This window comes from Apodemus sylvaticus, chromosome 1 (assembly GCF_947179515.1).
Source record: "Apodemus sylvaticus chromosome 1, mApoSyl1.1, whole genome shotgun sequence".
Lineage (NCBI taxonomy): Eukaryota > Metazoa > Chordata > Mammalia > Rodentia > Muridae > Apodemus > Apodemus sylvaticus.
In genome coordinates this window covers 101,833,690-101,853,395 of record NC_067472.1, presented here as the reverse complement: position 1 = coordinate 101,853,395, position 19,706 = coordinate 101,833,690, and the positions used below count along the sequence as shown (strand labels likewise).

At 42.9% G+C, this 19,706-nt stretch overlaps 1 protein-coding gene across 1 annotated transcript; it reads left to right on the top strand.

The window, feature by feature from the left end:
* The first annotated feature begins 14,514 nt into the window (after window positions 1–14,514).
* LOC127683124 (olfactory receptor 52B6) lies at window positions 14,515–18,972 on the top strand. Its single transcript, XM_052180132.1, has 2 exons — window positions 14,515–14,613; window positions 17,977–18,972. The coding sequence occupies exons 1-2, from the start codon at window positions 14,515–14,517 to the stop codon at window positions 18,970–18,972; spliced, it is 1,095 nt and encodes a 364-aa protein (XP_052036092.1).
* The last annotated feature ends 734 nt before the right edge of the window (window positions 18,973–19,706 follow it).

Here is a 19,706-nt window from a genome sequence, read left to right as displayed (position 1 = left end):
AACGAAGAATTTTTTTATTCTTTTTTTTGTTTGTTTGTTTTGTTTTTTGTTTTTTCCTTTTTTTTTTCTTTTTTTTTTATTCCATATAATTTATTTACATTTCAAATGATTTCCCCTTTTCTAGCCCCCCCACTCCCCGAAAGTCCCGTAAGCCCCCTTCTCTTCCCCTGTCCTCCCTCCCACCCCTTCCCACTTCCCTGTTCTGGTTTTGCCGAATACTGTTTCACTGAGTCTTTCCAGAACAAGGGGCCACTCCTCCTTTCTTCTTGTACCTCATTTGATGTGTGGATTATGTTTTGGGTATTCCAGTTTTCTAGGTTAATATCCACTTATTAGTGAGTGCATACAATGATTCACCTTTTGAGTCTGGGTTACCTCACTTAGTATGATGTTCTCTAGCTCCATCCATTTGCCTAAGAATTTCATGAATTCATTGTTTCTAATGGCTGAATAGTACTCCATTGTGTAGATATACCACATTTTTTGCATCCACTCTTCTGTTGAGGGATACCTGGGTTCTTTCCAGCATCTGGCAATTATAAATAGGGCTGCTATGAACATAGTAGAGCATGTATCCTTATTACATGGTGGGGAATCCTCTGGATATATGCCCAGGAGTGGTATAGCAGGATCTTCTGGAAGTGAGGTGCCCAGTTTTCAGAGGAACCGCCAGACTGATTTCCAGAGTGGTTGTACCAACTTGCAACCCCACCAGCAGTGGAGGAGTGTTCCTCTTTCTCCACATCCTCTCCAACACCTGCTGTCTCCTGAATTTTTAATCTTAGCCATTCTGACTGGTGTAAGATGAAATCTTAGGGTTGTTTTGATTTGCATTTCCCTAATGACTAATGAAGTGGAGCATTTTTTAAGATGCTTCTCTGCCATCCGAAGTTCTTCAGGTGAGAATTCTTTGTTTAACTCTGTACCCCATTTTTTAATAGGGTTGTTCGGTTTTCTGGAGTCTAACTTCTTGAGTTCTTTATATATATTGGATATTAGCCCTCTATCTGATGTAGGATTGGTGAAGATCTTTTCCCAATTTGTTGGTTGCCGATCTGTCCTCTTGATGGTGTCCTTTGCCTTACAGAAACTCTGTAACCTTATGAGGTCCCATTTGTCAATTCTTGCTCTTAGATCATACGCTATTGGTGTTCTGTTCAGAAACTTTCTCCCTGTACCGATGTCCTCAAGGGTCTTCCCCAGTTTCTTTTCTATTAGCTTCAGAGTGTCTGGCTTTATGTGGAGGTCCTTGATCCATTTGGATTTGAGCTTAGTACAAGGAGACAAGGATGGATCAATTCGCATTCTTCTGCATGCTGACCTCCAGTTGAACCAGCACCATTTGTTGAAAAGGCTATCTTTTTTCCATTGGATGTTTTCAGCCTCTTTGTCGAGGATCAAGTGGCCATAGGTGTGTGGGTTCATTTCTGGATCTTCAATCCTGTTCCATTGATCCTCCTGCCTGTCACTGTACCAATACCATGCAGTTTTTAACACTATTGCTCTGTAGTATTGCTTGAGGTCAGGGATACTGATTCCCCCAGATTTTCTTTTGTTGCTGAGAATAGTTTTAGCTATCCTGGGTTTTTTGTTGTTCCAGATGAATTTGATAATTGTTCTTTCTAACTCTGTGAAGAATTGAGTTGGGATTTTGATGGGTATTGCATTGAATCTGTATAGTGCTTTAGGCAAAATGGCCATTTTAACTATATTGATTCTACCGATCCATGAGCATGGGAGGTTTTCCCATTTTTTGAGGTCTTCTTCCATTTCCTTCTTCAGAGTCTTGAAGTTCTTGTCATACAGATCTTTCACATGTTTGAAAGATCCAACAAAGAAAGAGAACTTCAGACCAATTTCCCTTATGAACATAGATGCAAAAATACTCAATAAAATTCTTGCCAACCGAATCCACGAACACATCAAAACGATCATCCACCATGATCAAGTAGACTTTATCCCGGGAATGCAGGGTTGGTTCAACATACAGAAATCCATCAATACAATCCACTACATAAACAAACTCAAAGAACAAAACCACATGGTCATTTCATTGGATGCTGAAAAAGCATTTGACAAAATTCAGCATCCCTTCATGCTTAAAGTCTTGGAGACAACAGGAATTCAAGGCCCATACCTAAACATAGTAAAAGCAATATACAGCAAACCGGTAGCCAGCATCAAACTAAATGGAGAGAAACTTGAAGCAATCCCACTGAAATCAGGGACCAGACAAGGCTGCCCCCTTTCTCCTTATCTTTTCAATATTGTACTTGAGGTACTAGCTCGGGCAATTCGACAACATAAGGAGGTCAAAGGGATACAAATTGGAAAGGAAGAAGTCAAACTATCATTATTTGCAGGCGACATGATCGTCTACCTAAGTGACCCAAAGAACTCCACTAGAGAGCTCCTACAGCTGATAAACAACTTCAGCAAAGTGGCAGGTTATAAAATCAACTCCAGCAAATCAGTGGCCTTCCTATACTCAAAGGATAAGCAGGCTGAGAAAGAAATTAGGGAAATGACCCCCTTCACAATAGCCACAAACAGTATAAAGTATCTTGGGGTGACTCTTACCAAACATGTGATTTTTTTTTATTCTAAATGCTGAGTTGAAGCAATACCGGTGACCATCACCATCACCAAAAAAGCCCTTAGATTTGGTTTGAGAATTTTCAGCATTCAACCATTGAAAGATCTTAGCATGAAACCACTTTTGTAACTTTCCTAAATGTCGTCTAAGAAGATTAGGGCCTAGACTGAATGGTATACTGCTTGCTTTTCCTGTAGGAAGAAGCCATGGGTTTTATCCCTTCTCTCCGCGTGTTACATACATCCTGGGTGGCACCACATGCCTATTATCCTAGCATTAGGGAAGATCAGAAGTTAACGTCATCCTGGGCTAAATAGCAAATTTGATGCCAGCCTGGTATATATGAGACCCTTTCTTTAAACAACAACAACAAAACCTACAAGATGCATCACAATACAACCCACATTTTGCAGATGTAGAAACTAAACCAGAGAGAAATTAACTCTCTTCCAAAAGCTACACAACAACTGAACAAGAAATCTCAGAGTCAAAATCAAACACCAAGTCCTCTGTGTTCACAAGCAAAATTCACTATGCAGCCAGTAATTTCACGGAAAACAGAAAATACATGTTATCAACATAGCAATAGACAGAGACACTATAAAGAACACACAATAAACTAAAAGGCTCAAAACATGGCAACAATATGAAACCAAACATACCGCTTACGGCCACAACATTGTCTGAAGAAATGTTCTATTTTAAAATCTGCTTTCTCTGTAAAGGTTTTCCAAATAAAATCCAATTATATGTTGATGACATGTGAAACACACAAAATAAGGAACAGATGAGATAAAAGGATAAATAAGTGTCTTTTGGATTAATTTAAATATAATAAAGGAAAGCTCAGCAACATGGAAATCAGAAAGAACACTTTTGAGGTCCGTGAGAAGGTTTAGCAGGTAAAGGCACTTGCCTCCAAGCCTAGTAACTTAAGTGTGATGCCTGGGATTCATATAGTGGGAGGCGAAACTGACTCCTGCAAACTGTCCTTTGACTTCTATACTACACAAACACACACACACACACACACACACACATATATATGTACATACACACACATACACACATACACACACATACACACATACACTAAATACAGCTATTTAAAAATATTTTAAGGAAATTAGTATGTAATCATTAAACAGAGAAAGGGGACCTGTGTACCATTGAAGGGAACACTCAGAAAGAAAGAAAGAAAGAAAGAAAGAAAGAAAGAAAGAAAGAAAGAAAGAAAGAAAGAAAGAAAGAAAGAAAGAAAGAAAGAAAGAAAGAAAGAAAGAAAATGTAAGTGATGTCACTTACAGATATTTCCCGAATTTAATTGTGTTTACCTTGTGTGTGGGCAGACCACTGCACTCAAGTGGAGGTCAGAGGGCCTCTTTGAGGAGTTGGTTCTCTCCTTCCTTCTTTCTATGGGCTTCAGGGATCCAACACAGGTCACCGGCTTATTCAGCAAGCACCTTTACCTATCATCCACCTCACCAGCCGTGGCGAATCTTTGATTTTATGTAATTATTTGAACTAACTGTCCCCGGCAACAAACTGTCCACGCAGCCACTTTTCGTGTTTTATTATTATCCTCCAAGAAAATTGCCCCAGTTTTTTTTTCACCCCAGTTTTTTGACATCTGCTCATTAACTGTAGATGTCTGTGACCCTCTAAAAACTTCTCTTTAAAAGAGTTTCTTCATAGAGAACACACCATGAGAACACAACCCACCAAATGAACTAAACAGGCTCACGGTGGGGGGGGGGCTCCCAGAGACTGAAGCAACACAGAGCGCGTGTGGGTCTGAGTTAGGGTCACTAGCTCAGTGTTCTTGCAGGGCTCCTAACTGTGGCACAGGAGGAACCTCCGACTCTTGCCCATGCTTGGCACCATTTTCCTCCTGTGTGGTCACCTCGTCCAGCCTTGATGTGACAATTTGTGCCTAGTCTTATTTTAATTTGTTATGTTGTTAGGTTAAAGTCTCTGGGAGGCCTGCTCTGTTTTTGTTTTGTTTTGTTTTGTTTTGTTTTGTTTTGTTTTGTTTTGTTTTGTTTTGTTTTGTAAGGGAATGGAGGCAATGTGGATCTGGTGGGGAGAGGAGACAGGGCATGATACTGGGAGGAGTGGGGGTAGGGGAAACTGCAATCAGGAGTAACATATGTAAAGAATAAAAGGGTTTTTTCCCTCAAAAAATGCATTTGTCTTTCTTCATCCGGTGACTAAAGTGTCATACTGTGATCCAGCTCCAGAGCCAGAGTCTGCAGCACCGTAACTCAAAACTGACCAAAACTGATAAAGAGAAGTGGAAGCAGACAGCATGGGCTTTGCAACCACAGTGAGGTTCATGGCCATTCTTAGTGAGTCCGAACACATATGTCCCTCCCCATTTAAAGTAGCGTCCCAGGCCCTGTGCTCCCAGCAATGCCGTGTTCCTCTCGTCACTGCAACCTCAGGCAAGCCGAGTCCACTCGATGCACTTAAAGGATACATCGTTAGAAACAGTTTCCAGACTTCTCTACATTTGAAAATTATATTTCTTTAACTATGAAATACATAATACTTGTATTACATTTTTAACATTTCTTTTTTTTTCAGGCTAGACTATAACCGCTATAATGACAAAATCATGTCAATTTTGTTCATTTTCAAAAATATCCTCAATGGCTAGACAACAGCGCCACCCAAGAACATTTATAAACTGAATATCAAAGCCAACTAAAAACGAATACTCTCATAGCCTAAGTGTCTCTGACAATAAATTTTTATATATTAAGTCTGCATTATATTCTATGTAAAGTAAAATAAGCCTATGCAAATTGGAAGCTGGTATGTACCAAGCCACATAAAAACATGAAAAGCATTTTCATTAAAGATATAAGATTATAACTGTCATTTTTATTGACACTTCCCAAGGGATTCTCACCAACAACATAAGACACTTTTAGGACAGACTACCTTTACTCATTCCCTTCTTTTTAGCTTAGCTGACAGTTTTCCCATAAAATGTCTTAACACCCAGAACGCCACCAAGTGTCCCGCTGGGGTGCAGCAGCGCTCAGCATGGCTCTGTTCGTTGTTTGCAGTCTTCTACCTTGCTTGAGGTTGTTTCCATATTCACAACCTCATTGTCTTACTGAAAGCCCGATTGCTATAAACACTGATAACACTCCACCGACATTTGTTGACAGAGAACCCATTGACCTTTCACACCACCCTCTCCATTCTTATGCACCTCTGTAATTAATGGATGGCTGAGATGAATGTGTGGATACAGAATGGAGTGGAAATGCCCATTGCAAGGACATAGGTGCCCAATACGTGCAGACTCACAAAATTTACAGTCACAGTCTCGTACAGAGAATCTGTACAGAATCTGAGTCCTTGGAAGGTCTCCATGAGTTTAAGGCCAGACTGGATCAAACAGTGAGTTCCAGAACAGCCTAGACTACAGAGTGAGAACCAAATAAATATAACAAAATAAGTGACCATTAAAAATAAAACTTTTAGAGCTAAGTTGGATATGAGTTTGATCTATGTTTCCTGCTTGTGTAATATTAAACACATGATTTTATATCCCCCAAATGCATTTTTTCCATAGACGTGGGGAGCTAACACTAAATAGAAAGCTTGGGGTAGGTGAATCGCTCAGTGGGTAAAGACGCCTGCCACCTGAGTTCAGTCCCCAGCATCCCCACATAAGATGAAAGGAGAAAACTGACCCCACAAGTGATCCACTGGCCTCCATTTGCGTGCTGTGGCACCTGCAACACACACACCTCACACACGCGCCATCATCCACTCCCCTTCTCTCTCATACACACAGGAGATAAAATTTAAAATTTTAATAAATAGCAAACTTATGAAACACTTTCATCATCCCAGACATGTCCTAATATGCATGGATATTAGAAATCCTCAGAATGGGTAAAAACCCCTCAGAGCCAGAGTCATAATCCATCCTTCTGGACCCAAACCCTTTACCCGGCCTCATGGTTTCTTTATTTCATTTACCCATAGTCAATCCATTTTCTGAAACTTCATAATCTGATCCTCAGCCTCAAAATGTACTTACAAGAACTAGACTGGGCCCATCCTTATGTCTCTATGGCTTCCATTCACTGCTTATTCTCCAGAACCTCACTCCAGCTTTGCAAATCTTGCCTGCCTGGTTCAAACCCAACACCTCCCAGACCTCAGGCCCTTGGTGAGGACTGAAGGGCACAGAGAAATAGCACTGTTTAGAGGAAATGCTCTTGTTTTTTGCCCTAGTCCTCCAGCGAGGCCCACGCTGAGCTTGCGGGCCCCTGAGGGACTCTACATCCAAAGCTCACAAGTGAATTGGGGATTGCACAGACACCCATCCCAAGGGTATAGCTAGTGAGGGCCTGAGACCCCAGAGACTGAGTCCCTACTGCAGTCTCAGCTCTTCCAGGACAGATCATGTCCTGAGAGAAGAAAGTCTCAGGAGAATTTCAAACCAGCAATTGCCTCTCCACTCTCACCACTACAACCTTCAGGGGTTCTATGTGCCCCACACCTTTCCCTGCCTACCTTCTCACACATGATGTGGCTACAGTTCTGTGGAGCTATAAAATAGAAGAGGGAAAAGTGGGGAAAAGATAAAACTTGTTTTCCAACCCTTGAACACTTTTTTTTTTTTTTTTTTTTTTTTTTTTGGTTTTTCGAGACAGGGTTTCTCTGTACAGCCCTGGCTGTCCTGGGACTCACTCTGTAGACCAGGCTGGCCTCAAACTCCTCAATCTGCCTGCCTCTGCCTCCCAAGTGCTGGGATTAAATGTGTGCACCACCACTGCCCAGATTCACTTAACTATGATGACATCAAATCTCAGAGCCTGAAAGAATAAATAGATCCTAGTTTTTATGCTAGTTAGACTTTCTTTAATACAACATTTTCTAAGCTGACTTCTAGGTTGAATCTTTGATTAACTACCAAAATTAGAAAACAAAATGTCAGAATCAATGACAAAAAAACACCTTTTTTTCAGTCAAGCCATCATCATATGGGCAGCTTAAGATCAGTATAGTAGGCGTGTGTTCGCCTTGGGACTCAGAAAGCCTACAAGCCAACCTAAAAGCTGGATGACAGGCATGAACCAGCCCAACCTTTGTCTCCTGCTCTTGAAACCCGACTCAATCTGAGCTGCACCTGAGCTTCAGATATGCAGGCAGGCTTTTTCTGGAACCTGTTGGTTTATTTCCCTTGGTCACATCTTTTACTACAATCATTCAAATTTCTAAGCTTGGCAGCACCCTTGGAGTATAATAATATTTTATTACATTTATTTGTGTCTGTGGCAGCAAGGAACAAAGAAAAAAGGTAAACATGGAGGTTGGGACGGGTGCAGGGACAGCAACTAGCAAGAATCATGGAGCTAGGGGCCTGGAGAGATGCTCAGCAGATAAGAGCACTGACTGCTTTTCCGAAGGTCCTGAGTTCAAATCCCAGCACCCACATGGTGACTCACAACCATCCGTAAAGAGATCTGATGCCCTCTTCTGGTGTGTCTGAAGACAGTTACAGTGTACTTAGATATAATAATAAATAAATCTAAAAAAAAAAGAGTCATGGAGCTGAGGGGTCAGAGGTTAAGAATATTTGCTACTCAAGCACAAGGAGCAGAGTTCAGACCACAGCATCCACAGAACAAGCCAAGTACCCTGAACACACGGATAATTCCAGCTCCAAGGGGAACAAGCAGCGTGTTGGATTCTAGCGAAGCTGAGAAAATTCAAGCCTCAGATTCAGGGGAGACCCAGTCTCAAAGACGTTTGCAAAGTGTGCTAACAGACATGTCCACATACACACTCACACAGAGACATATCTATACTTAAAATCTTTAAAAAGAAAAGAATTGCAATGTTGAATTGTATGGAAATAGAAAACTATTGCATTGATGATTTAGGTTGAGCTGTACTACAGGGTTTTAAATATTCACTTTATCAATTTTACCATAAATGTATTCTATACTGAAGGCACATTTTCATTGAACTAAAAGTAAATGAAAATAGCTCTAGTTGTAGGATTGTTTTCTCCATTATGGTGACTCAGTTTAAATTCCTTTTTTATATGTATACATTTTAAGAAACTTCTACAATAGTAGATTTTCATACTTTTCAAAAGGCCTTTAGTGTTAGCTCTCTCCTTGTTCCCTCTTCAAAATACACCATACTCTCATCTGTCACCTATTCAATCCTCTTCTTTGAATTTCCCTTTATAACACTATAATTAATATATATAAAGATATGTATGTAATATATATTGCATATGTGTATACTATTCACACACTACATCCTTCTTAGATTCCCTCCTCCCCCCTCCCCCTCTTTGGGTGTTTTAAATGAAACACACACATACATACACACACACACACACACACACACACACACACACACACAATGAAAGCTAACATCTATGTATAAGAGAAAACATTTTTGTCTTTCTCGGTTTAGGTTACACCATCCAGGATCGCTATTCCTGTTACTTAGATGTTTCTAGCTCCATCCTTTTACCTGCAGATTTCATAATTGCACTTCTCTTAGCAGCTGAATAATGTTCCATCGTGTAAATGAACCACATTTTCAGTATCTGTTCATCAGTTGATGGACATACTGGATGTTTACAAATTCTGGCCCTTATGAACAATGCAGCAGTGAGCATGGAAGAGAAAGTGTCTCTTTGGTAGGACATAGAGTCCTTTCGGTGTATGCCAATGGTACAGCTGGATTTTGTGGGAGGAAAGTAATAATCAGTCTCACCCAGCTACAAACACTGCAAGCAGCAGCAACAAATTTCTTGCCAAATATCCCACTGGTACAATAGTGGCTCATGTGTTATGGGGCTAAGCAACTTCTTTTTCATTAGGTCTGAGGTCTCCTCCATGAGATGAAACCATACCTGATCTAAGGAATGAGGCTAAGAACCTGAGACTAGACCTAGAGGAAGACCTACTACTATTTTTCTACTAAATGAACAAAATGATGAAATGACTCCTATGGACAAATCACTATACACTCAGATCAGTGCGACATGCAACCCTCATCCAGCAGATGGTAATTCTCAGGGGAGACTCACAACTGGGCAACATGCAGGAAATGAGAGACCTCAAAACACTCAGCCTAAATGTGGATGTTTCCACAGCAGGGCTGATGCCCAAACAAACTCACAGACACTGTGTCAGCACACACAAGACCGGCACAAGGCCAAGCTAGACAAAAATTCTAGTTCAAAGGAAGCAAAGTGAGCAGAAAGTCCACCCCATCCAGGAAACCATTATTTCCAAATGCTAGCTTCTGGGAGATGGAAAGTCAGTTTTCCTCAATGGAGTGATGCTGTGTATAGCAACAACACTGCAGGACAGGCCATGCTCAGGAGTACATGGCCGACATAAATAAGACCTCATGATTTAGTGACTATTTATTTACTTAATTATACATTTTTAAGAGAAAAACATGAAGAGGTGGGAGGAATGCAAGGAATATGAGAAAATATACTGTATACAATTCTAAAAATATAGATAGATAGATAGATAGATAGATAAATTGCAGTTTTCCACATCTTATTTTTTTGTTTTTGTTTTTGTTGTTGTTGTTTGTTTGTTTTTTGAGACAGGGTCTCTCTGTGTAGCCCTGGTTGTCTTGGAACTCACTCTGTAGACCAGGCTGGCTTTGAACTCAGAAATTCACCTGCCTCTGCCTTCCAAGTACTGGAATTAAGGCATATGCCACCACTGCCTGGTATCCCCCATCTGATTATTAATCTTGGAAAAGATGCACTGAAGTCCAAATTAGTTGAATGCCCTGTCTGTGCCCCATCTCTGTCATAGGCATGAAATGAAGAAACAAAAAATATTAGGAGGCTTTCTTCCCTTTTTCTCCACATTTCCCTTCCTCAAAGTTTTTTTTTTGAGGCTTATCCTTTCCAGTATTGTGAGTAATGTCTCCTTACTTCTAACATCTGTTAATTCTCTCAATATCCATATAATTATAAACTAATTCTCAAGTTTTTCTCATAGCCCAGCATCCCAAACTTCTGATGAATAAAACTTATTCCAGGCCAAAGAAAAAACACTTTCTTTGCACCACACACTATGCCAAAGACCCAAGCATCCATCTGGGAAGCAGACATGTCCAATGTTAGAGAGCCAAGGAAGATTTCCCTCAAAATCGCTTGGGAAGAATGGGAAGAGCCCAGCAGTAGCTGGCACCAACTGGTCAGTAGGTGGCGCTAATGGAGCACCCAGGTAGTGCTGTCACTGCCCATCCAAAGGGGGCGGTGCACACCTGAGAGGAAATTGCTGTGGGCGGGACATCCGCTGTAGCTAAGCAGTGCTTGATAGAGACAAGAGAGTGGAGAGAGGTAGACCACTCCCACAGATAATGAGAAATTTGCTTTGACTTTGATCATAAGGAAAGAAAAACTCATACCAGAAATCATAAGGACCCTAAAAATAACAGCATTGACTAGCAATGCATGTCAGTCGGTGGAATAACTGCTAGCACACACAGGGCCCAGGTTCAATCCTTAGTACCCCATGAACCAGGGATGGTGTCATATCTCTGTAATCCTCTACTTCAAATGTGGAGGCAGGAGGGTGGATCAAAAGGTTTTTTTTGTTGTTGTTGTTGTTGTTGTTTTGGGTTTTTTGGTTTTTTTGAGGCAGTGTTTCTCTGTGTAGTCCTGGCTGTCCTAGAACTCACTCTGTAGACAGGCTAGCCTCTAACTCAGAAATCTGCCTGCCTCTGCCTCACAAGTGCTGGGATTAAAGGCGTGCGCCACCACCGCCCGGCAAGGATCAAAAGGTTAAGGTCATCCTCAACTACATAGATGATTTCAAGGCCAGCTACATGAGACCCTGTTTCAAAAAAAAATGTCAGATGTTTAAATGAACAAAATAGCATTCCCTATGCACCTGCACATTATTTGCTTAAAACACTGTATTAGTTGTCAGGCAACTAGTGCAATTAAATACCAAAGCAAGTTAAGGAAAGAAGGGTTCAGCCTGGTTTGGTGCGTGGTGGCAGCTGGTCACATGGCATCCACGTCAGGATGCAGAGGGAGAGGAACGCTGGTGCTCAGCTCACTTTCTTTTTGTATCTGGTGAGCCAGGTATGGTGGGTCACATCGCCTCAGTCTTATCTGGCAAGCCCTCACAAACAAGCCCAAAGCTTGTCCTAAGACTGTGGTGTGTACTGACTGTACACACCACGTAAGTGTAAGGGTTTCCTCTCGTCCCTGAGGAAGGTATGGGGAAGGAGCACTGAAGTGGAGAGCAGGCAGCACGGGACGAGGGCCTCCACTCAGGTGAGAGTCTTGACTTCACCACAGGAAAGAATTTCAGGACCAATCAGTAGGCAGTGGACTCAGAGTTTATTAGGATGGTGTTCTAACACACTTTAAACACAAGGGTTAAAACAGAGGCACTTGGGAGAGAGCTTAGTTGTTTGTATAACAGCCTGTGTATGTGTGTGTGTGTGTGTGTGTGTGTGTGTGTGTGTGTGTGTGTGTGTACGAACTACAGAAAGAGCCAGACAGACATCAGATAGACAAATAGACAGACAGACAGAGAAACAGAAAAAAGATTTGGATGGGTTCTGAAGTTGTACCTTCAAAAGTTTGCTAAAGCCAGGCAATGGTGACACACACCTTTAATCTCAGCACTGGGAGGCAGAGGCAGGCAGATTTCTGAGTTCAAGGTCCTCTCAGTCTACAGAGTGAGTTCCAGGACAGCCAGGGATACTCAGAGAAACCAAAAAAAAAAAAAAGTTTGCTAAAAATTTTAGGTGAGATCATAGAGTACTTCCTGGGGTGTGTTAAATAAAACTATGGCGATTAAGGTAACACTGTAGATCAAGAGGTTACAAGGGAAGTTAAAGTTTGCTTTTATGAAAACCAAAGTTGATAGTCTTGTTTGTAAGATTCCCAGAAAATGTCTGCAAAAGCAGTAAGACCATTCTCACAGTTCACTGTATTTTAGCATTCTTATTTGAAAGTATGTCTGCAGAGAAGAGAACTATCTGTAGGGTAAGTAACTGTCCTAGGAAATCTTGTTAATTTTACTGGAATTATTCACTCTCAGTGGGCAAGAAGCGTCAGCCAGGCTCTGGAGTTGGAGGTTCCTTCTCCTCCTGGCACTCCTAACTTTCCCTGACTTTTTATCCTGCCTCATAAGGCAAACTGGGGGGACTTAGAAAGCCATGAGGAGAGTGGTTGAGAAAAGTCCTGGAAGAAAAAGACACAGAAACAGAGAAACAAAGCAAAGAGTGCGATGGGAGATTGAAGTCAGAAAAGAGAGGAACATTAAAACAGGAAAAGCAAGCAAAGCACAACAACAACAACAATAACAACAACAACAAATCAGCAGTGAGGCCAAGAGCCTGGGTTATTACCAGGTCCCTCGAATAGTATGTTTGATCTGTTTATCAAAACCACTCTCTTCCTTTTGGCTCCATGCCAAAGCTCCACTGTGCATGCTCATTAGATACCTGTGTTGAGTGGGATGGCTGAAGTGCTGGGAGAGACCGCTGACGCTGAGGAACTGGGGGATACACAGAAGCAGGAGATTTACCTCTCCCAAAGGACAGGAGAGGATAAACACTGTGAGTAAGCCAGAGACTATGTTCATATATTTAAGAAGGCCGAGCTATGGATGAAGTGTGGAACAGAGAAACTGAATCAGAAGGTGCCACAGGGGGCGGTAAGTCTTGAAGAGGTTTCTAGGGTGGAGGGAAGACTTAAAATGGAGGAAAGGATGAAAAAAGGTAGCAGAAGTGGTGCTGTTCAAAGAGGGGTGCAGGGTGTGGGACAAGGTAACTGGAGTGAGCTGTATTTTCCTGAGAGTGAGTATGGAGAGTAGTTTTGGGGTCACATTTCAAGTGAGGATAGACAGGTAGGTATCTGACCCTTAGCTCCTAAGGAAGATCATAAATATCATACAGGTTCTACCATTAGACATGGAGGAAGAGGAAGAGAGGGCAAAGTGCTGTGGACCACACACCAAGGTGGACACCAAGACGGAATAGCAGTAAGAGAAAAACTATCCCAGCAGAAAGATAACTAAAAGATGGAGGCTCAGGGGGTAAGGGTGATGGCGGTCAAGCCTGAAGACCTGAGCCAATCATCAGGACCCACATGTTGGAAGGAGAGAACCAACTCCTGCTGGTTGTCCTCTGACCTCCACACGTGCACTGTGGCATTTGTGCCCACATATTCAAATTTTAAAAATAACAATCATTTTGTTAAGGATGGAGCAGGACAGGTAGGACACACAGAAAACAAAATAAATCAGGCTGTGCCCATTTGACTACATTTCTACTAAGAGAAGGCTAGGAGCTATAAAATGAGCTTGCTTAGAAAAGGGAGGAAATATTTAGGGCCAACGTACATTGGTTAACAAATCAACAAGGAATAAGAGCGTGTCAGAGAAATCCCAGTAACTGCCTACATTTGTAATAGATGAGATATAAACAATTATCAAATGGGAATCTGCACTTTATAAGAGAAAACAGACGAAAAGGCAGACTAAGGAATCATCGGTGCCTGGGGAACATGTGAAATCAGGAGCATGCACATTGCTTACTTTGGATATCAAGCTAGCAGAGTGGGAGCCTAGAGTTCATAGAAAGACAATAAGATCAGTTGTCTACTTATTTAACTCAGGAATTAATCTCTGTTCTGCTTCTGCTCTAAGTGAAATATTTAGGTAAAGGAGACACACGGTAAAGAAGAGGAGGTTTCGATGTTACAGAAGAAGAAATTGGTACATGAAAGTGTTGGGCACATAAAGTGAGGGGGTTTGAAAGAAAGGATCGCTTGATGGACTTTGAAGTGGGGTTGCTGGACTGGCTGGGTAGTGTGGGTCAGTGGGTTCATGAAGCAGAGTGTGGAGGTCACTGGGTTAGGGAGGGAGATGTCGGGCGCTCAGGACGCTCTCTGGAGCTCTAGTTCAGCAGGAAGAGCCAGCACCAAGGTAGAGAATGTTGGTACAGGTGCTGAGGTCACCCCCAAGGTGAGCACCAACAGCAGAGGAGGATGACCAGTACACAATGGGAAGAGTGAGCTCAAATGGCATCACGCACAGATTAGAACTGAACAGACTGTGATCCTCAACCCGCCAGTCCTGCGGGGTCCACGGGCGTTCTCCTCACTGTGCTCTCGGCCGAGTGAGGGGAAATGCACCTCTTCTCGCATCCTCTCAGTGTAACGTACATAGCAATTCTAAGGCACACATCAGTGAGGAAGACACAGTTCTGACTCGGGAGCATACCATAAAGGACAGCTGGAAACTGGTCAGTGGGTTAAGGAGGAAAGAAAAGAAGGGAGGAGGGGCGGCAGGTGAAGAAGACGGGAGCATTACTGGAGTACCTAGTTCAGTCACTCTGGGGATGAGAAAAGTGTTTCTGCATAAGAAGTCTAGACTTTCCTAAGTAAGACAGTGAGTGTGAAGGGACAAGAAGACACCGAGTGCTAGGGAGAAGGAGGAGAGCAGACGCAGTGGCTGAGGAGTTCAAAGGGAGAAACTAGTAAGAGTGTGAGTGCCTAAGCATGCACTTACTGCCTGTAAGTGGCTGTAGGGGAGGGCTAGAGAAATGGCTCAGTAAGGAAGAGTGCGTTCTGCTCTTTCAGAGGACCTGAAGTCATCCATGTCAGGCCCTTACACCCGACTTTAACTCCAGTCTTAGCAATGCAGTGATGCAACACTCTTTTGGCCTTTGGGTGCACATGCACACACACGGCATACACTCACACAGCATACACTCACACAGGTACACCTTATAAAAACAAAGGAGAGGGGCTGGAGAGATGGATCAGGGGTTAAGAGAACTGCCTGCTTTTCCAGAGGTCCTGAGCTCAATTCCCAGCAGCCACAAGGTGGCTCACAACCATCCATACTGGAGTCTGATGCTCTCTTCTGGCCTGCGGGTATACATGCAGATGGAGCACTTACATGCAGTAAAAACCAACCAAACACAACAAAAAACAAGGGAGAGAGAAGCATGATTCAGACGACTGGCTTCAAATAGTTGAAGAGGACCGAGGAGGATTCGAGGAACCTAATACATAGTTAATGACTACAGATGGCCTTTTTTCCGTACCCGTTTCTCTTAGCTGAGGGTGTAGCCATTATACTCAGCTGAAATCTCAGCATGCTCAGGGCTGATGCAGCTGAAATCAGTGAAGAGCGAAAAGTTAGCGATGCCCAGAGAAGTGAGGTCATCTAGACTCCATAAGGAAAAAGCACAGTCCTTACATCCGTGGTCACAAACTGGGACTGGGTCAGGATCACCAAAGCACGGTTTGCTATCCATCCAATAAGCCTCTATTTTCTGGATCAGCAGGTTTCTATTCTGGCCAAAGAATTCACAAGTTCCCTTATGATGCTAATGGCAGGAGTCAGGGAATCACACTTCAGAAACAAGACAATACACCTCCCTTCCTGCACTGGGCAGTAGCACCACATAGCCACTGGGGACGTGCCAGAAGTTTTGAGGGCAACCACAGATAAAGGTGGGGTTTTGGGGGAAGGGCAGGAGGAAGGAAGTTAGTGCTGGGATTAAAGGGAGCCACCACCACCCATCTGATAAAAGTTCATTTAAAATATGTCAACAGGGTAGAAATGCTCATCTTAAAAATCTGAAAATGGGGGTTGGAGAGGAAGCTCAGTTGATAAAGTATTTCCTGTGCTAATATAAGGATGAGTTTGATCCCTACCTGTCATCTACATTAAAAAACAAAACAAAACAAAAACAAAATACCCTGGGAGCTAGAGAGACATCCTAGCAGTTATAAGAACTCTCTGCTCTTACAAAGTACATGGGATCAATTCCCTTTTTTTATTAGATATTTTCTTTATTTGCATTTCAAGTGTTATCACCTTTTGCACTCCCCCCAGAATCCCCCTATCCTACAGTCCTCCCCCTGCTTCTATGAGGGTGTTGCCCCATCCACCTACCTACTCCCTACTTTCCCTGCCCCGCCTCCCCCCATTCCCCTTCACCAGGCATCCAGCCTTCACAGGACCAAGGGCCTCTCCTCCTGCTGATGCCTGACAAGGCCATCCTCTGCTACATTTGCAGCTGGAGTCATCAGTACCTCCATGTGTGCTCTGGTTTGTGGTTTAGTCCCTGGGAGCTATTGGGGGTGGGGGTCTGGTCGTTTGATATTGTTGTTCTTCCTATGGGGTTGCAAGTTGCTTTATCTCCTCCAGTCCTTTCTTTAGCTCCTCCACTGGGGACCCCATGCTCAGTTCAATGGTTGGCTTCAAGCATCCACCTCTGTATTTGTCAGGCTCTGGCAGGGCCTCTCAGGAGACAGCCAAATCAGGCTCCTGTCAGCATGCATTTCTTGGCATCCACAGCAGTGTCTGGCTTTGGTGGCTGTATATGGGATGGACCCCAGCACTCACAAGGAGGCTCACAACCCTCTGTGTAACTCCATTCCCAGGGGACTTGATACCCTCTTCTCCATGGACAACAAATACTCACATAGTTCACAGAAATACACTTGGGCAACTTACATATACATAAAATAAAGTTTTAAAAATAAAAAATACAACTCAATGTTTAGAATCCCAGTTTATATAAGAACTTTTTTTTCCTTTTGTTTTATCAAGACAGGGTTTCTCTGTGAATCCCTGGGCTGTCTGGGAACTCATTTGGTAGAACAGGCTGGCCTTGAACTCAGAGATCAACTTGCCTCTGCCTCCAGCGTACTGGGATGAAAAATGTGTGCCACCACCGCAAAAACAGGGTTGTTTTTTTTCATTACACATAAATTTATTTTCAAAATAATGAAACTTCTCGGTCAATGAAAACATTAGGGATGCTCTTTTAATTTTTAAAAATTTTATTTTGTATGTATACTTATTGCATGTATGTATAAAATGCAGGCGAGTGCCAGCAGAGGCCAGAGGGGGTTGTAATGAGCTGGAAATGAAGTTAAGAATGGTTGTAAACCATCATATGCATGGAAATCAAACCCTAGTCCTCTACAAAAGCAAGTGGTGTGCTTAACTCCTGAGCGATCTCTATTGATGGCTTTTGGTTTATCATTTATTTAAAAGTTAATGTGCTGTGTCTACCTCTGATATATCTGCAGCTCTAGAGATTGCTTTCCGTGTTCTAGATGTTGATGCCTTAACTCGGTAGTTTCCTGAATGTCTGACAGCTGCCTAGAGTTCTGGAACAAGCATGCAGAGCTCATCTGTGAGAAGCCTGCAACGGGGCACTTCGGGCAGAATCTGTGTGGTTTGGGGTATAGAACATGTGCTTATGTGCATAGGTGATGAAGGGCCCTTGTGTCTGTTTACAAGCCTGCTTACACTCTGATAAGTGTGGTCAACGGCTGAGTATGTTTTCCTTCTTTGACACAGGCTCTGCACAAAGTCATGGCTTTCTTACCGGCTCACAGTGTGGCTGCTATGAACGACTCTGACACTCGCACCACAGGCTGCCTCCTCACCGGCATCCCTGGGTTGGAGCACCTACATGTGTGGCTGTCCATCCCCTTCTGTACTATGTACATAGCTACCCTGGTAGGCAATGGCCTTCTAATCTGTGTCATCCTCTCCCAGCCAAGCCTCCATGAGCCCATGTACATATTCCTGTCTATGCTAGCCTGTGCTGATGTCCTGCTGTCTACCTCCACCATGCCCAAGACCCTTGCCAACTTCTGGCTAGGTTCTAGCCACATCTCCTTTGAAGGCTGCCTGACGCAGATGTTCTTCACCCACTTCCTCTTCGTGGCTGACTCTGCTGTCCTGCTGGCCATGGCTTTTGACCGCTACGTGGCAATATGCTCGCCTCTGCGCTACACGACCATCCTGACCAGGCAGGTCATGGGAAAGATCGCTGCTGCTACCCTGATGCGCAGTTTTGTAATCATGTTCCCATCCATCTTTCTCCTCAAGCGGCTGCACTACTGCCGGATCAATGTCATTGAGCACACATTCTGTGAGCACATGGGTATCGCCAGGCTGTCCTGTTCCGACATCTCCGTTAATGTCTGGTATGGGCTGGCAGCCGCTCTTCTCTCTACAGGCCTCGACATTCTTCTCATCACCGTTTCCTACGCCCACATCCTCAGGGCGGTATTCCACCTCTCTTCCCAAGAAGCCAGGTCCAAGGCCCTGAGCACTTGTGGATCCCATGTCTGTGTCATTCTGCTGTTCTACATCCCGGCCCTCTTCTCGGTCTTTGCCTACAGGTTTGGTGGGAAACGCATCCCACGCTCCGTCCACATCCTGCTGGCCAATCTCTACGTGGTCATCCCGCCTATGCTTAATCCTGTGATTTATGGAGTAAGGACGAAGCAGATACAGGAAGGCGCTAAGCAAATGTTTGCAACTATCACCAAGGAATTTAAATAAATGCACACGGTCCGGCCTCAGCTGACTCCTTTTCTGTATCTATTGAATGCCGCATGCTTACTGCATCCTTGCATCTACACTTTCCAGTTATCCCGCTATGATTCCCACCCACACCAACCTCTGATTGCTGTTCTTAGAAAACTTTAATAGCACCCATTCTACTCTCTCATGCTCTTCAAATGTGGTCTCCTCCCCTACTGCTTCAGTCACTCAGAGGTCCACAATAATTGACTCTCAGTTTGCCATCTAAACAGGACTTCACTCAGCAACCATTCGATTGGCACCTTAATATTTTCTTGTTTATTTCTGTGTAGTTTTGATATTTGTGTGCTGGCTCAACATATTCCTATGTGACAGAGAACTGTCACAACCAAATATTTATAGTCCCCTGAGATGATATTCTTGTTGCTTAGCAACTGCATAAGTCCATACACATGAAATGTCTACTTTTATCTAATATCTTTGTATTTCTGTATTATTTAGTTACTAGTTAAATAAATATAACTTTTGATGTGTGTTTTAGTAACTTAGTCACTTATCAGTAATTATTAACACTATCCTAGCCTGCTGGGTGAACAGCTCACCCTAGATTTTAGCTCAAAACTGACTAATTCATCCTTAAAAACACAGTTCACATCTCAATCATATCGTTCATGGTCACATACTCAGCCTACAGTGAAAGACCCATCTTTAGAGATTTTATGTTGCCTTTTATCTAATAAACCTATATGTAT